Raw genomic sequence first — 15,040 nt, 5'->3', positions numbered from 1 at the left:
AAATCTATGTAGATTTAGATTAGAACTTGCAATTTTAAAGATTAATTTGGATAGATCATTCTGCTGTAATGCAGAAAAGCAGCTAGAACATCCATCTTGTGGAAGTAACAAACATTTTGATTAGGTGCCTTCCTCTCCTACCCTTTCAAGGTTGCACGTTTGCACTTAAGTTCTGGAAATTCATGCTTCAGAAGTCAGTCAGTCCTGCTAAAGTTGTATTTTGTTTGGTACTGGGGAGACAGGAAGCTCTTCATGATTAAGAAAAGAACCTGAGGAATCTTCTAGTACTTCTGTAGATAGGAAGTTATTGTCCTAGTGGTTTACAATACTGTTTTTTGAGGCAACAGAAACAATTATGAATTATTATTGTAGTATCTATAATGTAATGTATAATGTAGTAATGTAGTAAGCACACACTGCTTAATACAGTAATTTCTTCCAGTTTGCCTAGCCAGAAGCTGAAATGAGGTTAGAGATGATTCTGTAGACAACTGGAAAACTTTTTGTTGTAAAAACTTTTTGTTGTAATGAGAAGTAATTTAATTTGAATGTGTAATGTGTTGAGTACACTACACTTTTCTAGGGGGAGATTTGTGTGTTAAATGTGCTCTTTTTTAAACAAAACTTTTAAGTACTTTTGTTGACTTTACAGTGCATAAATATCAACTTTACCTTTGCATTTATTATAGTGTTTTAAGCATGCATATATGTGTGTTGGAACCCTTGGGAAATTAGTTAACACTGCTTTTAAGACAGAATTGTAAGGTGACCTGTATTAGATTTTTCTATTACATCCTTGGCTTAATACATTCCAAAAATGTTGTAGTCTGCAATGTTAGTGTGGTTCAATACAGGTGAACTAAATTATTTGAGAAAACCGCCTTTCATACTGGGAAAGCCTGAAATTGCTTTTTAGGCCACAACCTTTGAGTTGTAATGGTTTTATGAATTGGGCAATTTCATGTATTTTAGGTCAACATTTAAAGTTCTGGTTTTTGGATAGTTAATGTGAGGTGACTTTCACAGAGCCGCAGAATGGGTAAGGTTGGAAGGGACCACAGTGTGTCATCTGGTCCAACCTCCCTGCTCTACTTGGATCATCACAGACCACATGTCACAGAACTGCATCTACACTGTTAAATTCTAGACATCTTTTTCTGTATCATGGTTTGGTGAAGAATTTATTTCATGTAATGGAGTAGAAATGTTAATTTCATTTATGTTATAGCAAAATAAGGATAAGCATAATACACTTGAAATTTACTTTTGTAGCGCTGCTCAGAGACTAAAAAGTGGTATAGTTTTCCATGTCATCTTGCCTACTTGCCTACTACATCTCTGGCATTTTTCTTTGTAAATCAGGACTTTAGTGAATTGCTCCAGTGTTTGATTTAATGTGAGTGCATTTTTGTGTAATGAAATAGTGAAAACGTATGTATGCTTATTTTTTGTTGTGTTGTGTAAACTGTAACTTGGTCTCCCAGATGAAGTTCTTTTTTTTTGTAGTTAGAGGTACATTATGTTGAAATCTCACAGAGCATCTTGTTTTTGTGCATCCACACGTGCCAATAAGTGAATCATGGTGCCTTTCCCAAGCCTTGTATGAACAGGACTGGGGTAAGGGCTCTGGTTTTTTTACATCACACATTGGGTACTTGAACTGGGTTCTAAAAAGTAAATTCTGTGCTTCTCAGGCACTTCTACTTGAGGTAACTGCAAGATGGGGTTTTTTTACTTCAGCAAAGATCTTTTTAGTATTTGTAAATTTCCAGGTAAACTTAAGTTTGTTTCTCCTGAGATTACCTAGCATAAGTACTTTATGACTTCCCAGGATGTGGAATACTGACTTATTTATAATCTAAGAGTAAAGTCTCTAGAAATCAAATCCGATTTGTAGGTAGCATTTCTTTTGCAAGCTTAATTAACATATGCTTTGCACCTTTCTTCAGTGAGAAAAAAGGCTTGGACTGTGCATTTAAAATCCTGCCTAGATGCACAAATCAGCTATAGGAAATGATTTCAACCTTTTTTTTTTTTAAACCTTTTTTTTTTTTTTAATTTGGACACGATGCCTGCTCTCAGCCCTCAGAAACTGAACGTGTAATCCCCTCCCTTGCCAGCCGGTTTAGAAAGCTGCTTTGCTTCCTTCACAATTTTTAGCACTAGGAGGCACTGTAGGCGAAGAGAAAAGGTGTGCAGCGCTGGCAAAGGAAGTGAGAAGGCTTTGCAGCGCACCTGGGTGTTACTCTGGCTGGGAGGGGCAAGGTGAAGGGAACCGAGATTGGTACTTTGGAGTGGCGTAGGTAATGTAGTCAACTCTCCAGCACACGTTTTATAAAAGCCAGGTTTGGAAACCTTGCACTTCTTAAACTCTGCTCAGACTCATGTTTTGGGATTTACATACTGTGAAAAACGAGGTCCACTCTCCTGTGAGAATTTAAAGGGTTTAATATAAAGACAGTAAGAGACACATAAAATAAAGCAAATAGGTAATGGCCGGGTGCCTTGGCGCTCTGCCAAGGGCACACCTGATGCTCAAGGTTAGTCCTTTTTATACCATTTTTACTGTCTGTTCTTTATGCGTATTCAAACTTTTCCAGGAGCTGTTCTGCATGGCCACTCCTTGATTCTGCCTTTTTAGAGCATGCGTATTCTTCTGCCTTGTGGTTTTATTTCTTTTGATTCTTGGGCTTGGGCTCCCTAGGTGAGAGTTGATAGTTGAGTGGGCCTCTTAATTCTCCAGGCAGTCAGGGCTGATTGCAGCTTTGGGCCTCTTTGCCCCCCGGGCAGAGCGGTGATAGCAGCTCTGGGCCCCTCCTGGCCGCCCGTTCTCCGGGCGGAGCAGCCTTTGGGCCCCTTTGTTCTCTGGACAAAGTGTTGATTAGCAGCTTTTCAGGCCTCATCCTCTGTTGCTTGGAGGTTATCTTACTTGCTCACACTTGCTAATATTCTTGCTATAAAGAAAGAAAACTACATCCACACAGCAAAAGCATTTCTAACATTATATAATATCTACCTTAATACTTGCGAGAAGCCAATATTACAATATATGTTTATAACACATACTGCACAGGAGAGTTTCCAGTTTGTCTGTCTTTGTCACATGAATGGGGTTTTGCAAGACTCACCTGAGACTCTGTTGGTGTACTTGTTTTTATTTCTGATTTGCTAATGTGCCTTTGTAAGACTTCATTCAGCCAATACTTGGTTCAAAGACCTTCCCTGAACAAAGTTATCCAAGCTGGAGAAGAGTGCAGAGGCAGTGCCTTTACTCTCTGCATTCAGAATAGGTATATTTAAATAAAAACATGGACTTTATTTCATGCTTTTATACATGGTAGAATTAAAATCCCTCACAGATTAAAAATAAAAGTGATAATAGAGACCACATTCTGTCTGCTTAATGATAATTTAGCCCTCTGCTGGTTTGAAACTTGGTTGTGTCCAGCTACTCTAGAATTAACTACTTTGAATGAAAATACTTTGTTTTGCTTAAGGGCTAAATGTGCCTGAGATGCATATAATTTAACTTTTAGAGAGCTAAGTGTGTTTCTGTGAAGTATTGCTTCTTTGTGCTTTCATACCCTCTTTGGCTTTTTAACCATCAGCTTTTGTCTGTTTTTTGTAATGGCATCCTGCTTGTGGTCATGGTAATGCAGCTTTTGTACGGCATGTTGCTCAGCAATTCCGTATCAGTAGTCAATTCTTGTGTGAACCTGGATCTTCTCTTTGACTGATCTGTGGGCTATGGCAAATGTATTCTCTTTCCTTTTGCAGAAGTAACATGTTTCTCAAATGAAAATAAAGTACATGATGCTCAGAACAAGAACCAGAAAATGTGTATGGAAAAGTTTAATAACTTAATGTTCTACTTGCAGACTTTAATTTCAACCTGTACTTTGCAAAGGTCCATAGGGTGGGGTTTTTTTTGGTTCGATTTTTTTGTTTGCTTGTTCAGGTTTTTTTTTTGTTTGTTTGTTTGTTTTTTGTTTTGGAAAAAGATCTCTATGATGCTGTAATCCTGAAGGACTTGGCCAGATTTACTTGGTCTGCTTTTGTTAGGACTGAGAGGAGCATCCGGGAAGTCACTAACATTCTCCAAACACAGTTCTGCAGGCTGTATTCCTAATCAAGTTGTACCCAGTGTGGCAAGGGGGCAGAACTTGAGTCCTGCAGAATGCAGGTGGCAAATGCTTTGATAGGCCTGTGAAGAGCTGTGCAAAATAAGGAGCTATAAGCCTTGTGGATGTTTGTATTATATATTAGACTGTTTTCCTATTTAAAGTAATCTTGAGTGCTCTTAATTTTTTTAGTAGTTTTAGCATTTAAGCAGAGCCAGGAGTGGAAAAGTGGATACAGTGGTGTGCTTTGATATTGCCAGAGTCGATAACAGCCCCATTTTGCCTTAAAGCGTGATTGTTGCTGTGAGTAGTCAGAAAAAGGCTTCTTCAGAAAACAGAAGAAAATTCTGTAAAAGGTCAGAATTTGGGTGAATCCAGTTTTATGAAATTAAGTTACTTGAAAACATATTTGCAGCATTGCCTCAAAAGTATAGACTGTGGTTAAAATCTTCAGTTTTTAATGTTATTAAAAGATGTGGAATGGAAATTGTTACTCACTTCTCAAACACATGCCTGAATGTTATTAAAGATAATTTCAAAAAAGCAAAGATTTCAATAACTGCTGTGAATGCCTACTAACTAATGATGAATCAAAAAAACTGGAGATGCGTATGTCTATTATGATTTTCTTTTGGGGACAGAATTTATTGGAAGAAAACTTAGCATAACACTTCAAAAATTATTTTGTTCTGTTTCCTTGCAAAATAGAATCCAAGTAGTCCAGGGCATAGTAGAATAATATACTTTTAGGGGGTTGTGCTCTGATAAATTACAGTCTTGATATTGGCACTGTGATTTTGCGTTTTACAGAGGTGTTTTGCCAAAATTCTGTTATGCAAAGTATTAACCATATAGTAGAGTGTTCTGAGACGGAATTTTTCTAATATGCAGCAGGGCTTTTCCACATTCATGATTCATTCAGGAAACGAGATTTCCCTAATAGTGATTGAACTCTAGTCTTGTGTAATTCTATATAGATTCTGATGTCAGTTGTAGTGAGTTTTAGGGGTATTGAATAAATAAACGAGCTCACAATATTGGAATTTATTTGCTTTCTTTTTACATCTAAATTATCATCTGTGAAGTGAATAAAGCATGTTAGAATACTTCTCCTTAGCATGAGATGAAACTATGGAGTTATTGCTTCTATTTTGTAAATTAAAATGTGTTTCAGTGGATTTGTGAATCCTATGCAAGAATAAATAAATTCCAACACTGCAGCTTGAGTGTTCTTTTGAAACAACTTATAGCTATTCAAGTTTTCTGGGAGCATATCTTAACTTTTAATTTTTTTTTATTTTTACATTTTATTTGTGACATTAGAAGCGCAGGACAGTTTTCTTAACACTCAAATACTACATTGGTATTTAAATCTAAGTAGTGAGATAATGAAATTAGCAAAGCCATCTCTGTGGACTCCATGAAACACAGTTTAAAGAAACGATTCTCTAGGTTTTACAGTTTGAAATTACTCTTAGGTAAATAAAGTGCCTGGTATTATACATTGGTGTTCTATTCAGGAGAAACTTTTCATGACCCACTAATAACTGACTTGCATAGTAGTCATTCTTGGTTTATGTTTCTGTCTGCTTGTTTTAGTGTGAATTGCCTTTCCTTTGTGCAGCTGTTTTTCAATTCTTCAAAGTTATTCAGCACGTATAGGCAGAAGAGGACTGTTAATAGTTCATTCATTAATATGGTTTATGCATTTTATAGTGATTTTAGGCAAAGAAATATAAGCTACAGGATGTATTGGAAAAAATTCACATCTATTTGTCAGTTCTCTTTCCTTTCTAGATAATAAACATGTGAATGCTTGATGGATTCCTAAGTTCGTTCTTGTTATTTGTGAAATTCTATCAAAATACATAGATATTTCTCAATTATTATATACTTTTTTTTTCTTGGCAGCTTTTGAAGAGCTTGAGAAGGCTCTAAGTATTGCCCAAAAGACAGAGGAAGCCCGGAAAAAACTGCAGACAGAAATGGATGAAAAAATTAAAGCAGTAGAAAAGGCAAGTGAAGAAGAGAGAGTAAATCTTCAGTGGGAATTAACCAGAGTGAAACAAGAGGTGGTAGAGATTATGAAGGTAAAAACTTTATTACGGTTAAGCTATAGTTGTAAAATACGTCAGTATGGCAGAACTCTGTTATAAAGCTTTTGCTATTTAATAAAATCTATAAAAATATTTTCTGTGATTAAAGATTTACTTAATGCAAAATAGAAAACTCCTCATAGATTTTTTTCCTCCAGCAATTTAAATCAGTTCATTAGTGGCATGTAAAAATAAATAATATTACTGCTTGCTTCACAGTATTTAATAAAATTATTTATTAAAAGTATACTTGAGACTTTAAACAGAGTCAAGAAGAAGAGATTAATGGCAGGAAGCTCACACATCTCCACCAGGATCTTGGGTTTTAATCACTTTTAGTTTTTAATCATTATCCTAGCTGAGTATGTGTAAATGTTTAAGAACTTGTTGCCATATTGTTTGCTGGTTAAAAGTTTCTATAATTTGCTTCACCTGGTGTATTCAGGTAGGAATTGCTGGACTACTTCACCTGCTTTGCAAAGCTGTAAATTCGAACACCCTTAAGTTACAGTTCTTGTGTTGACATTTATAATGGTATTTATTTTTCTAAGAGAACACACTGATGCTTTAAGGGGATGACTGACATGCTTTACATTATTCTTAAATAAAGCACGTATGTAGGTTGTACATAACTGTCGACATAGAGTATCACCACTTGACTTTCTGGCTCACGAAATAAGAATTCTGGGAAAGCTACAAAAAAGTTCCTTTTCCAATATATTATCACGTTTGAACTGAAAACACTAAGTTGCCTTGGTAGAAGAATCTTTAGCAAATGTGGTGTTTCCTCTAGTAAAACTATGAAAGACTTGAGAAAGAAGATGGATAACTTCAAGCTTGAAAATAAGAACTGTTAGGGCTTAATATTAAGCACTCCAAGTGATCATTACTTATTCAAAGGGAAAGAAGAGATGGTTCCAGTTTCTTCTCCCTGTTGCACTGCTTTCTTACTAAGAAAAAATACAAAGTGTTAGTTAATATTTTGAAATATTAAGTCAGTTTTTTCTGACTTTAATTCACAGAAGTCTTCAGAAGAACAAGTTGCTGAACTAGAAAAAATCCATCAAAAAGAGCTGGCTACCAAAGATCAGGAGCTAAATGAGAGATTACAGGCTCAAGAAAAGGTGTTCCAGGAGAAGATGAAGGCAGCTCTTGTATGTAAACCTAAAATGCATAGAAGGACTTTAAGTGTGTGTTGGGATTAGCAGTCTTGGGTTAACACTGTTCCACAGTGAGAGTCCTTCTGTGCTCAGAGATAGGAGTGCTCTCCAAAAGTCAAATACCTCAGAGACTTCAGCAACATGAAAAGAAAGTAGCTGCAATGATCCAGACTGAATAATGATAACTTATCACTATCAATGCTCAGTAACAACTGTATCTTGTGGAAACTATTTGTTTTTTTGAAATTGTTTTTTAATACCTTCCTATGGATCATTGGCAATCAGCCCCAGCAACTAGAATAAAAGAAGTAGAAAAAATTAGGCTGTTTTAAAAGTGTTCGTATAGTTATGTCTGGTTGTGTTGTGTTATGTGAATGGGGTTAACTATTCATAGTGTTTGACCTCAGAAAAAGAATTTTATTCAAGATCAGACTGGGAAGAATTCTTGGAATTCTTTGCGCTTTTTCATGAACTGTAATCCACTACAGATAATCATGTAATTTTGCCTAAATAATGGATATATATGTAACATATGTGTATATATTGTCTATATTTATCTGTTTCAAATAATCAATTGGTTTTTGTGCCCCTCCGTGATGGATAGTGACTAGGACTGAGGGTCTTGGACAGTCCTGTCCCGACTATATTTTTCTACCTGTTTTGCAGGTTATTTCCTTAATTATAAGAAACAGAAGCTTAAAAATATATTAGCAGTGGAATCAAGGGAGAACAGAATTTATTCCTCTAAGATGTTATTTTCAATTAATAATGGTAAACAAACGAAAATGGAAGGCTTGATTGCATTACGTTTCTCATGCAAAGACAAATGCTTTCCAAAAAAAAAAAGGAAGTGATTTATTACAATTGTATTTTCACAGATCAAATACAAACTCCATGTGTTTTTGTGTAGAAAATAAAGATGAATAGTGTATGACTCCTATTAACTCACTTTAAAATACCCTATCATAATGTTCTTGAAAGTGGGATGATTATATTTATAGTTTATTGTTTAGTTGTACTTCTTCATGCAGGAAAAAAATCAGAGCAAGTGCTTAAAAGCCCTTCAAGAGCAAGAGCAGCAACAAACCCTAGCCTTAGAAGAATTAGAGCTGCAGAAGAAAGCCATACAGTCTGAGTGTGACAAGAAAGTTCAGAAGATGCATCAAGAAGTAGAGACTTGTAGAACTGTGAGTAAAGATTTCAAAAGACTTAAGCATTTACAAGTTGTCCTTTAAGTATGTGTTTAACTGTGGCAAGTTTACAAATGGTGATTTCTTGTGATTGGGTCTTGTGGGATTAAAGTGACGAAAGTTTAGTGTATTGCCATGCTATTCTGCAGCCCCTAGTTTTTTATAAGATTAGGTGGCAAAATATAGAAATACATTCACTTTATAGCATGGTGTGGGATATGAATTTGTATCCATCTACTTAATTTTTAGGTATGTTATACAGAGGAGTTAAATTTCAGGCTGTTTAATTTCTGGGTACTGCTACCTTACAAATGCTTATAAGGATACTTTAGTAAGTGTTACAAATGAGTGTTCGAGATTGCTTAAAAAAATCAGCAGCAAGGGTATCAGTAAAAGCTAGATTTAATATTAAGTGAGAGCACAACAAAATTCGTTGGCAAGATTCACTCTACTACTTACAGGACAGTAGGGAAAAACAAGGAACAGCAAAACCAAACAAAATCCAGGCAATCAAACAGAAATGAACCAAGAACTGTCTAGGGTGTGTGGGGGTATGTGTGTGTGTGTGTTTAGGTGCGTGTAACAAAAAGACAGTGAGGGCAAAGATAAAAGGGAATACAGCCTAAAAGTTTAACAGCACTCAAACTTAAGAGTACTTTAACTTAAATTATGCCTTAAACCTAACAATTTAATAAAGAAGTAGCACTTACCTTATACCTAACTCGGTTTACAACTTAACCGTAACAATTTAGCAGAGAAATAACATTTAACAGCATTTAACCTAACCTGTAAGTTAAACTTAGCAACTTAGCAAAGAACAACACTTAGCAGCATTCCACTTAAGTTGTGACTTAACCTTACTTACAGGTCTAGCTTACTTACATATCTAAGATACTTAAACATCTAAGAAAGCAGTATTTCTCCCCGCTTTGCTATAGCATATGTGCACGTGCATGCACACAGACATAAAGAGTAAGTGCAAGCAAGGTACCTGTGAAAAACTCCCCTCGAAGGTAAGTGAAATACTTACCTCAGATGCCTTTGCATCTCCGCAGTGGGTGAAGGGTTGAGTATCAAGGAGTGAATTGGTCCAGGATTTGCCGTTGTTTGTCAGTCCTCTGAGTACAAAAAACTTGAGCGTTCACTAGCTCTGGGAGGTGTCCCACTCAGAGGGAGATTGTTCGTCACAGCTTGCTGCAGTCCAGGAGAGCTCAAAGGGTCTCATTTTGGACCGCTGTTTACAGGGTCGCTAGAGAGTGGGCTTTAGTCATAACAATGTTCCATCCTGGCCACAGTTTGGTTTGGCACTTTCTTTGAAAGTGTGAGAGCAGGTATGTTATGCCATTCAGGCAAGAAAAGTAGTTTCCAGTGCTATTCATAAGGAAAACACGAGCTTATTAGCAGCAGTTTCTGGGAGTAGACAGTGTTTCTGATAAGCTTGGGAAGAGCTGAGTCCAGGTGCTGTTTTTTCAAGGCTGAGGCCTAATGAGCATTTCTCAGATCTCAGTGTGGCCTGAAAAGGAGGGAGGAATGCACCACCCAGTAAGCAAAAAGATTTGCTTAAATTTTTGAAGTGTCCTTTGCTTTGTGTAATGAGTAACATTGTATTATCTGCTAAGGCAAGTTTGTACATTATTCCACCACTCCCAGATATTAGTTTGGAATTTTTGCCCATAGAAGCATCAAAGCTTTTCAGCAGCATTTCCATGGGAGGTAGAATTATTGATAAATCAGTAAGCAGGTACAAAACTTCATAATACTATTCCTAAATTCCCTATATCTTTCATCCTGTATGTTGGTACTTTACTTTAGGAAGAAAATGCGAACATATCTCTCATAAATATCACGACTTACTTTATTTGAATTAGTTACATTATTTTCAAGTTTTTGTGTTTATTTTCACTGCAGTGAAATAGAAAGTTTTTTACTAAATAACTAACTCTCCATAATGGAAGCAAAGGTGAGAACAAACCAGATGAATAAAAGGCTTATAGAAGAAGTTGGCATTCACTAAAAATAATGGAATAAGTGACCTGTAGTTATGTGAACCTGGTAAGATTTTAAAAAAATTAATCAAATTGTTACCTTTTGAATATTCATATTCTTTTAAAACTTTATTCTAACAGAGGATTCTTGAACTGGAAAGCTCTCTTGCAAAGTATTCGCAAGATGACAGAAAGCAGTCAGAGGAATTAAGTACTCTCATAGAGTCTGAAAAAAAACAGCACAGTAAGGAAATCAGTGATATGGTTGAAAAACACAATAAAGAACTGGAGAATGTGAAACAGCAGCAAGAAAAGCTTTGGACAGAAAAACTTGAAATTTTAAAGCAACAACAAATAACTGAAATAGAAAAAATAAGAGAAAAGCAACAACAAGAGATACATACAATTTTGAAAGAGAAAGAAACAGTTTTCTGTGCACACATAGAAGAGATGAATGAAAAAACATTAGAAAAACTTGACGTGAAACAAACAGAATTAGAAGCACTGTCTTCTGAGCTATCAGAAGCACTAAAAGTTCGTCATGATTTAGAACAAGAGCTCTCAGAATTGAATAGTAAAGTGTGTGAAGCAAAGCAAGAACTGAAAGGAGAATTGGAAGAAGAGAGGAAACGGCACAGTGAAGTGATTGAAGCAATGTTAAAAGAGCATGAAATGTCTATTCAAGATGTTGAGAAGGTACTCAAAGAGGAACTCAACAAACTCAAGCAGTCACTGGAGGAGAAAGACAGACATTTGGAGGAGTTAAAAGCACGTGAACGGAAACTAAAGGAATCTGCAGAAAGATCTGAAGCTGAACTTGTCCAAGTGTCTGCAAAGCTAGAGGAGCAAAGCAGTGAAAATACACAGAAAGTAACCACTCTAACACAACAATATGAATGTCAGCTGAAGGATCTCCAAAGAAAGGCTGATGAGACGAAGAGAAGTCTGACTGAGAAGGAAAATGAAATTGAGCACATGAAGAAGTTACAGAACAAGCAAGTGGAAGGGCTTAAACAGAAACTGTTAGCTGCAGAGGAGAGGATTAGTGCTTTACAAGGAGAGTATGAAAGTAAACTGAAATATCAGGAGAAGAAAGTGGAGAAAATGGAACAGAAATCAAAAGATATGCAGGAAACTTTCAAAAATAAACTTGCTGAGCAGGAAGCTAAACTTAAAAAAGAGCTTGAAAACAAGCAGTTGGAATTCAGTCAGAAAGAGAGTGAATTCAATACTAAAATTTTGGAAATGGCACATGCCAGCTCATCTGGAATCAATGATGCAGTGTCAAAGCTGGAATCTAATCAGAAAGAGCAGCTAGACAGTCTTGCTGAGGATTACAGGCAGAAATTGGAAGATGTAATCCAAAGTTGGGAAAAGAAACTTAATCAGCAGATTGAAGAGCTCAGGAAAGAACATGATATGGAGCTGCAAGAGAAAGAGCAGGAAGTTGGAGATCTGAAACAAAAGCTTTTAATTTTCAGTGCTGAAAAGGAGGACTCCAGAACAGAAGTAACCCAACTGAAGGAAGAACAAGTGAGAAGGGAGGCATGCTTGAAGGATTTGCAAGAACAGCTAAGGCAGTCAGTGGCTAAGGTGAATGCTTTGTCAGATAAGGAAAGTGACCTGAAAACACAGTTGAAAAAATTGGAAAGTGAACTTAAACAGTCCCTGAAAGAACAGACAGGACTTCAGGAACAGCTCAGTAAACAGAAAGCAGTTGAAGAGAAGGACAAAGCCGCAATCACTGAGCTGGCTGATACACTAAGAACCCTTGAAGAGAAACTCCAAACTGTGCAATCTTCTCAGTATAAAGATCATGAAAATTATGAGAAAAAAATAGAGGCAATTCGGCTAAAAGAAGCTGAGTTTAAAAGGTTGTCAGGAGTACTTACAACCCAGTTAGATGCTTGGAAGAATGCTGAAGCTTCATTGCATACTAAAGGCAATGAATTAATTGAAAAATGTAATGAAAAAATTGGCATAATAACATGTAAAATTGCAGACTGTGAACACCGAACTGCAAAAGTTAAAGAAGCAATATTAATCAAAACAAGGAAGATAACTGTACTAGAAGCTCAACTTAGAGAAATAACAGAGCATCATTCTGCTGCTACTACTTCTTTGCAAAAGTCAATGCTAGAGCTGCAAGAGAAGGACAATTTAATTATATCCATGAGAGCTGACATTGAAGGACTTGTAACAGAAAAGGAACAATTGCAAAAAGAGGGAGGGCATCAGCAGCAAGCAGCATCAGAGAAAGAAACTTGCATAACACAGCTGAGGAAAGAGTTGTCTGAAAATATCAATGCTGTCACATCAATGAGGAAAGAACTCCAGGAAAAGCAATCTGAAGTGTCTGCTCTCAACAAAACAGTTAATGATCTTAATGTTAGACTTGAAAGCACAGTAAGTTTAACAGAGAAGGAAGCAGCCATATCTCTGCTAAGCAAACAACATCAAGAGGATCGGTTGCAGTTGTTAAATCAAGTAGAAGAGTTATCATCCAGAGTTGAGATGCTGAGTCAAGAAAAAGCATCAGCTCTTGATCAGATAGATCATTGCACAGCCCAGCTGTCAGAGTGGAAGATGAAAGCACAAACCAGGTTTACACAAAATCACGATACTATCAAAGATTTGCAGAGCAAACTTGAATTAAGCAATATTGAAGCCAATAAAAAAGATGAAGAGCTAAATAAACTGAAGGAACAGCTGGCTAAACAAAGCAGGAATCTTGATAGTTTAAAAAGTGAATTGGAACAAAAGCAAAACAGGAGGGAAAAGGAAGAAAGTGAGTTAACCTCAAAGTTAAAAAAACAAGCAGCAAAAATTGCTGAACTAGAAAAAGACATTGCTCAGAAAACTATAGAAAATGATTCCTTGGTGGAGGAACTTAAAAAGTCTAATGAACAAAAAGACACAGAGAAAAAAGAGATAGCTCGGCAACTCCATCAGGCAGAGAAGGTGGCTTTTGAAAAGGAAAATAGATTTAAGAAGGCTGAAGAAAAAGTGCTTAATCTTGAGAAGCAAATAGGTTCACTGAAAGCTGATTTTGAAGCAAAGGAGAAGGAATTTGATCAAATTAAGTCAGTGATACTTAAAAGGAAAGAGGAAGAACTGAAAGAATTAGAAGAGAGACTGAATGCAGAGAACAGCACTAAGCTGGCTGATCTGAAAAAGAAGGCAGAGCAAAAAATAGGTTCTATTAGAAAGCAGTTACTGTCTCAGATGGAAGAAAAGAAACAGCAATTTAAGCAAGATAGAGAGGATCAGTTAAGAGAGCTGGAGCAGAAAGTGCAGGAGAGAGAAGCCAAAATTGAGACCTTAGAAAAAAAAATTAGGTCAACAAGAGATTCCACAGAATTAGAGAAAGAAATGCTAGAAAAAGTAGACAGTGTAAAAGCTGCTGTAGAGCAAGAGAAAAATAACTTACTTGAGAATGTCCAACAGACATACAAAGAGAAAATGCAGGTGTTACAGAGGAGCTTAACCGAAAAAGATGCATTATTACAGAAGTATGAGAAGGAACAACGAGACAGTAATGACTCTCATCTAGAATTGCAAAACAAACAGAAAGAACTCCTTAAAAAACTAGAATGTGTTGAGAAGAGCCATCAGGAAGAGCAGGTTAGGACCAAAAGTCTCAGGAAAGAACTTGAGGAACAAACAAAAAAATATTCATTGTTAGCAGATGAGCATGCTTGTTGTGGTGGTGTTTTAGCAAGCAGTAGGGAAGAACTGAAAGTTAAAGAACAAAAACATCTTGATATGGAGAGTATAATTGGAGATCTCCAGAAAAAAATGCAGGAAAAGGAGGAACTCAGTCAGTCTTTAGAACAGAAGATAAAAGAGTTAGAAAATAATATGGTGAAGAAAAATGAAGTGCATAAGATTGAGATGGAAGATAGGAGTTTAAGATACGAAGAAAAGCTAAAATGTCTACAGCAACAGTTGGATGAAAGAAATTACAGTCTTAAAGCTTTTGAGGAAAATGCTGAAGAAAAGGCTAGGTCTGTTTTGGAGCTGCAGAAGTTACTAGTTGATATGCAGAACCAGCAGAAGGACTTACAGACTAAACTGGAAGAGACTGAAGGGGAGAAACAGAAACTACGCAAAGAAGTTAATAATCTTCAAAAAGACATACGTACTCTGCGAAAGGAACATCAGCAAGAGCTTGATATAGTAAAGAAGGAGTCCTTAGAAGAAATGGAGCAGAAAATCAGGTAAATTCTTTGTTCCTGTTTGTGTTACCAGTTCTGTATTTTATCTCTAGTCACTAAAACCTCAAGAATACTTTTCTAAAGCTCGGTTTGTAACAAGGAAATAATGACTGATACTTTTCTTTAATTTTTCTAAATAGACTTAGAGAAATAGCAAGAAAAGAGGTTTGAGTTTTGGCAAAGTAATACCATTTCTGATCTGTTTCAGTGATGGTCATTTTCAACATTGTCAAAGCGTATAATATGATTCTATTTTTCTCAAACAGGAAAT

General features: G+C 36.2%; 1 protein-coding gene across 12 annotated transcripts in view; it reads left to right on the top strand.

Annotated features, from left to right (window-relative positions):
• The window catches only part of GOLGA4 (golgin A4), a 98,511-nt gene that overhangs the window by 60,668 nt on the left and 22,803 nt on the right, over nt 1–15,040 (top strand). For 11 of the 12 annotated variants that reach the window (XM_032102587.1, XM_032102579.1, XM_032102560.1 and 8 more), the window contains 4 exons: nt 6,033–6,211; nt 7,240–7,371; nt 8,409–8,564; nt 10,694–14,772. In XM_032102587.1, coding sequence (XP_031958478.1) covers nt 6,033–6,211; nt 7,240–7,371; nt 8,409–8,564; nt 10,694–14,772 — 4,546 coding nt within the window. The remainder of the gene's footprint in view (nt 1–6,032; nt 6,212–7,239; nt 7,372–8,408; nt 8,565–10,693; nt 14,773–15,040) is intronic. The other variant, XM_032102569.1, reaches the window with a different exon arrangement.

The sequence above is a fragment of the Corvus moneduloides genome, chromosome 1, assembly GCF_009650955.1.
Source record: "Corvus moneduloides isolate bCorMon1 chromosome 1, bCorMon1.pri, whole genome shotgun sequence".
Classification (NCBI taxonomy): Eukaryota; Metazoa; Chordata; class Aves; order Passeriformes; family Corvidae; genus Corvus; species Corvus moneduloides.
Note: the sequence above shows the minus strand (reverse complement) of the source record. Positions and strands in the feature narration are given on the sequence as shown.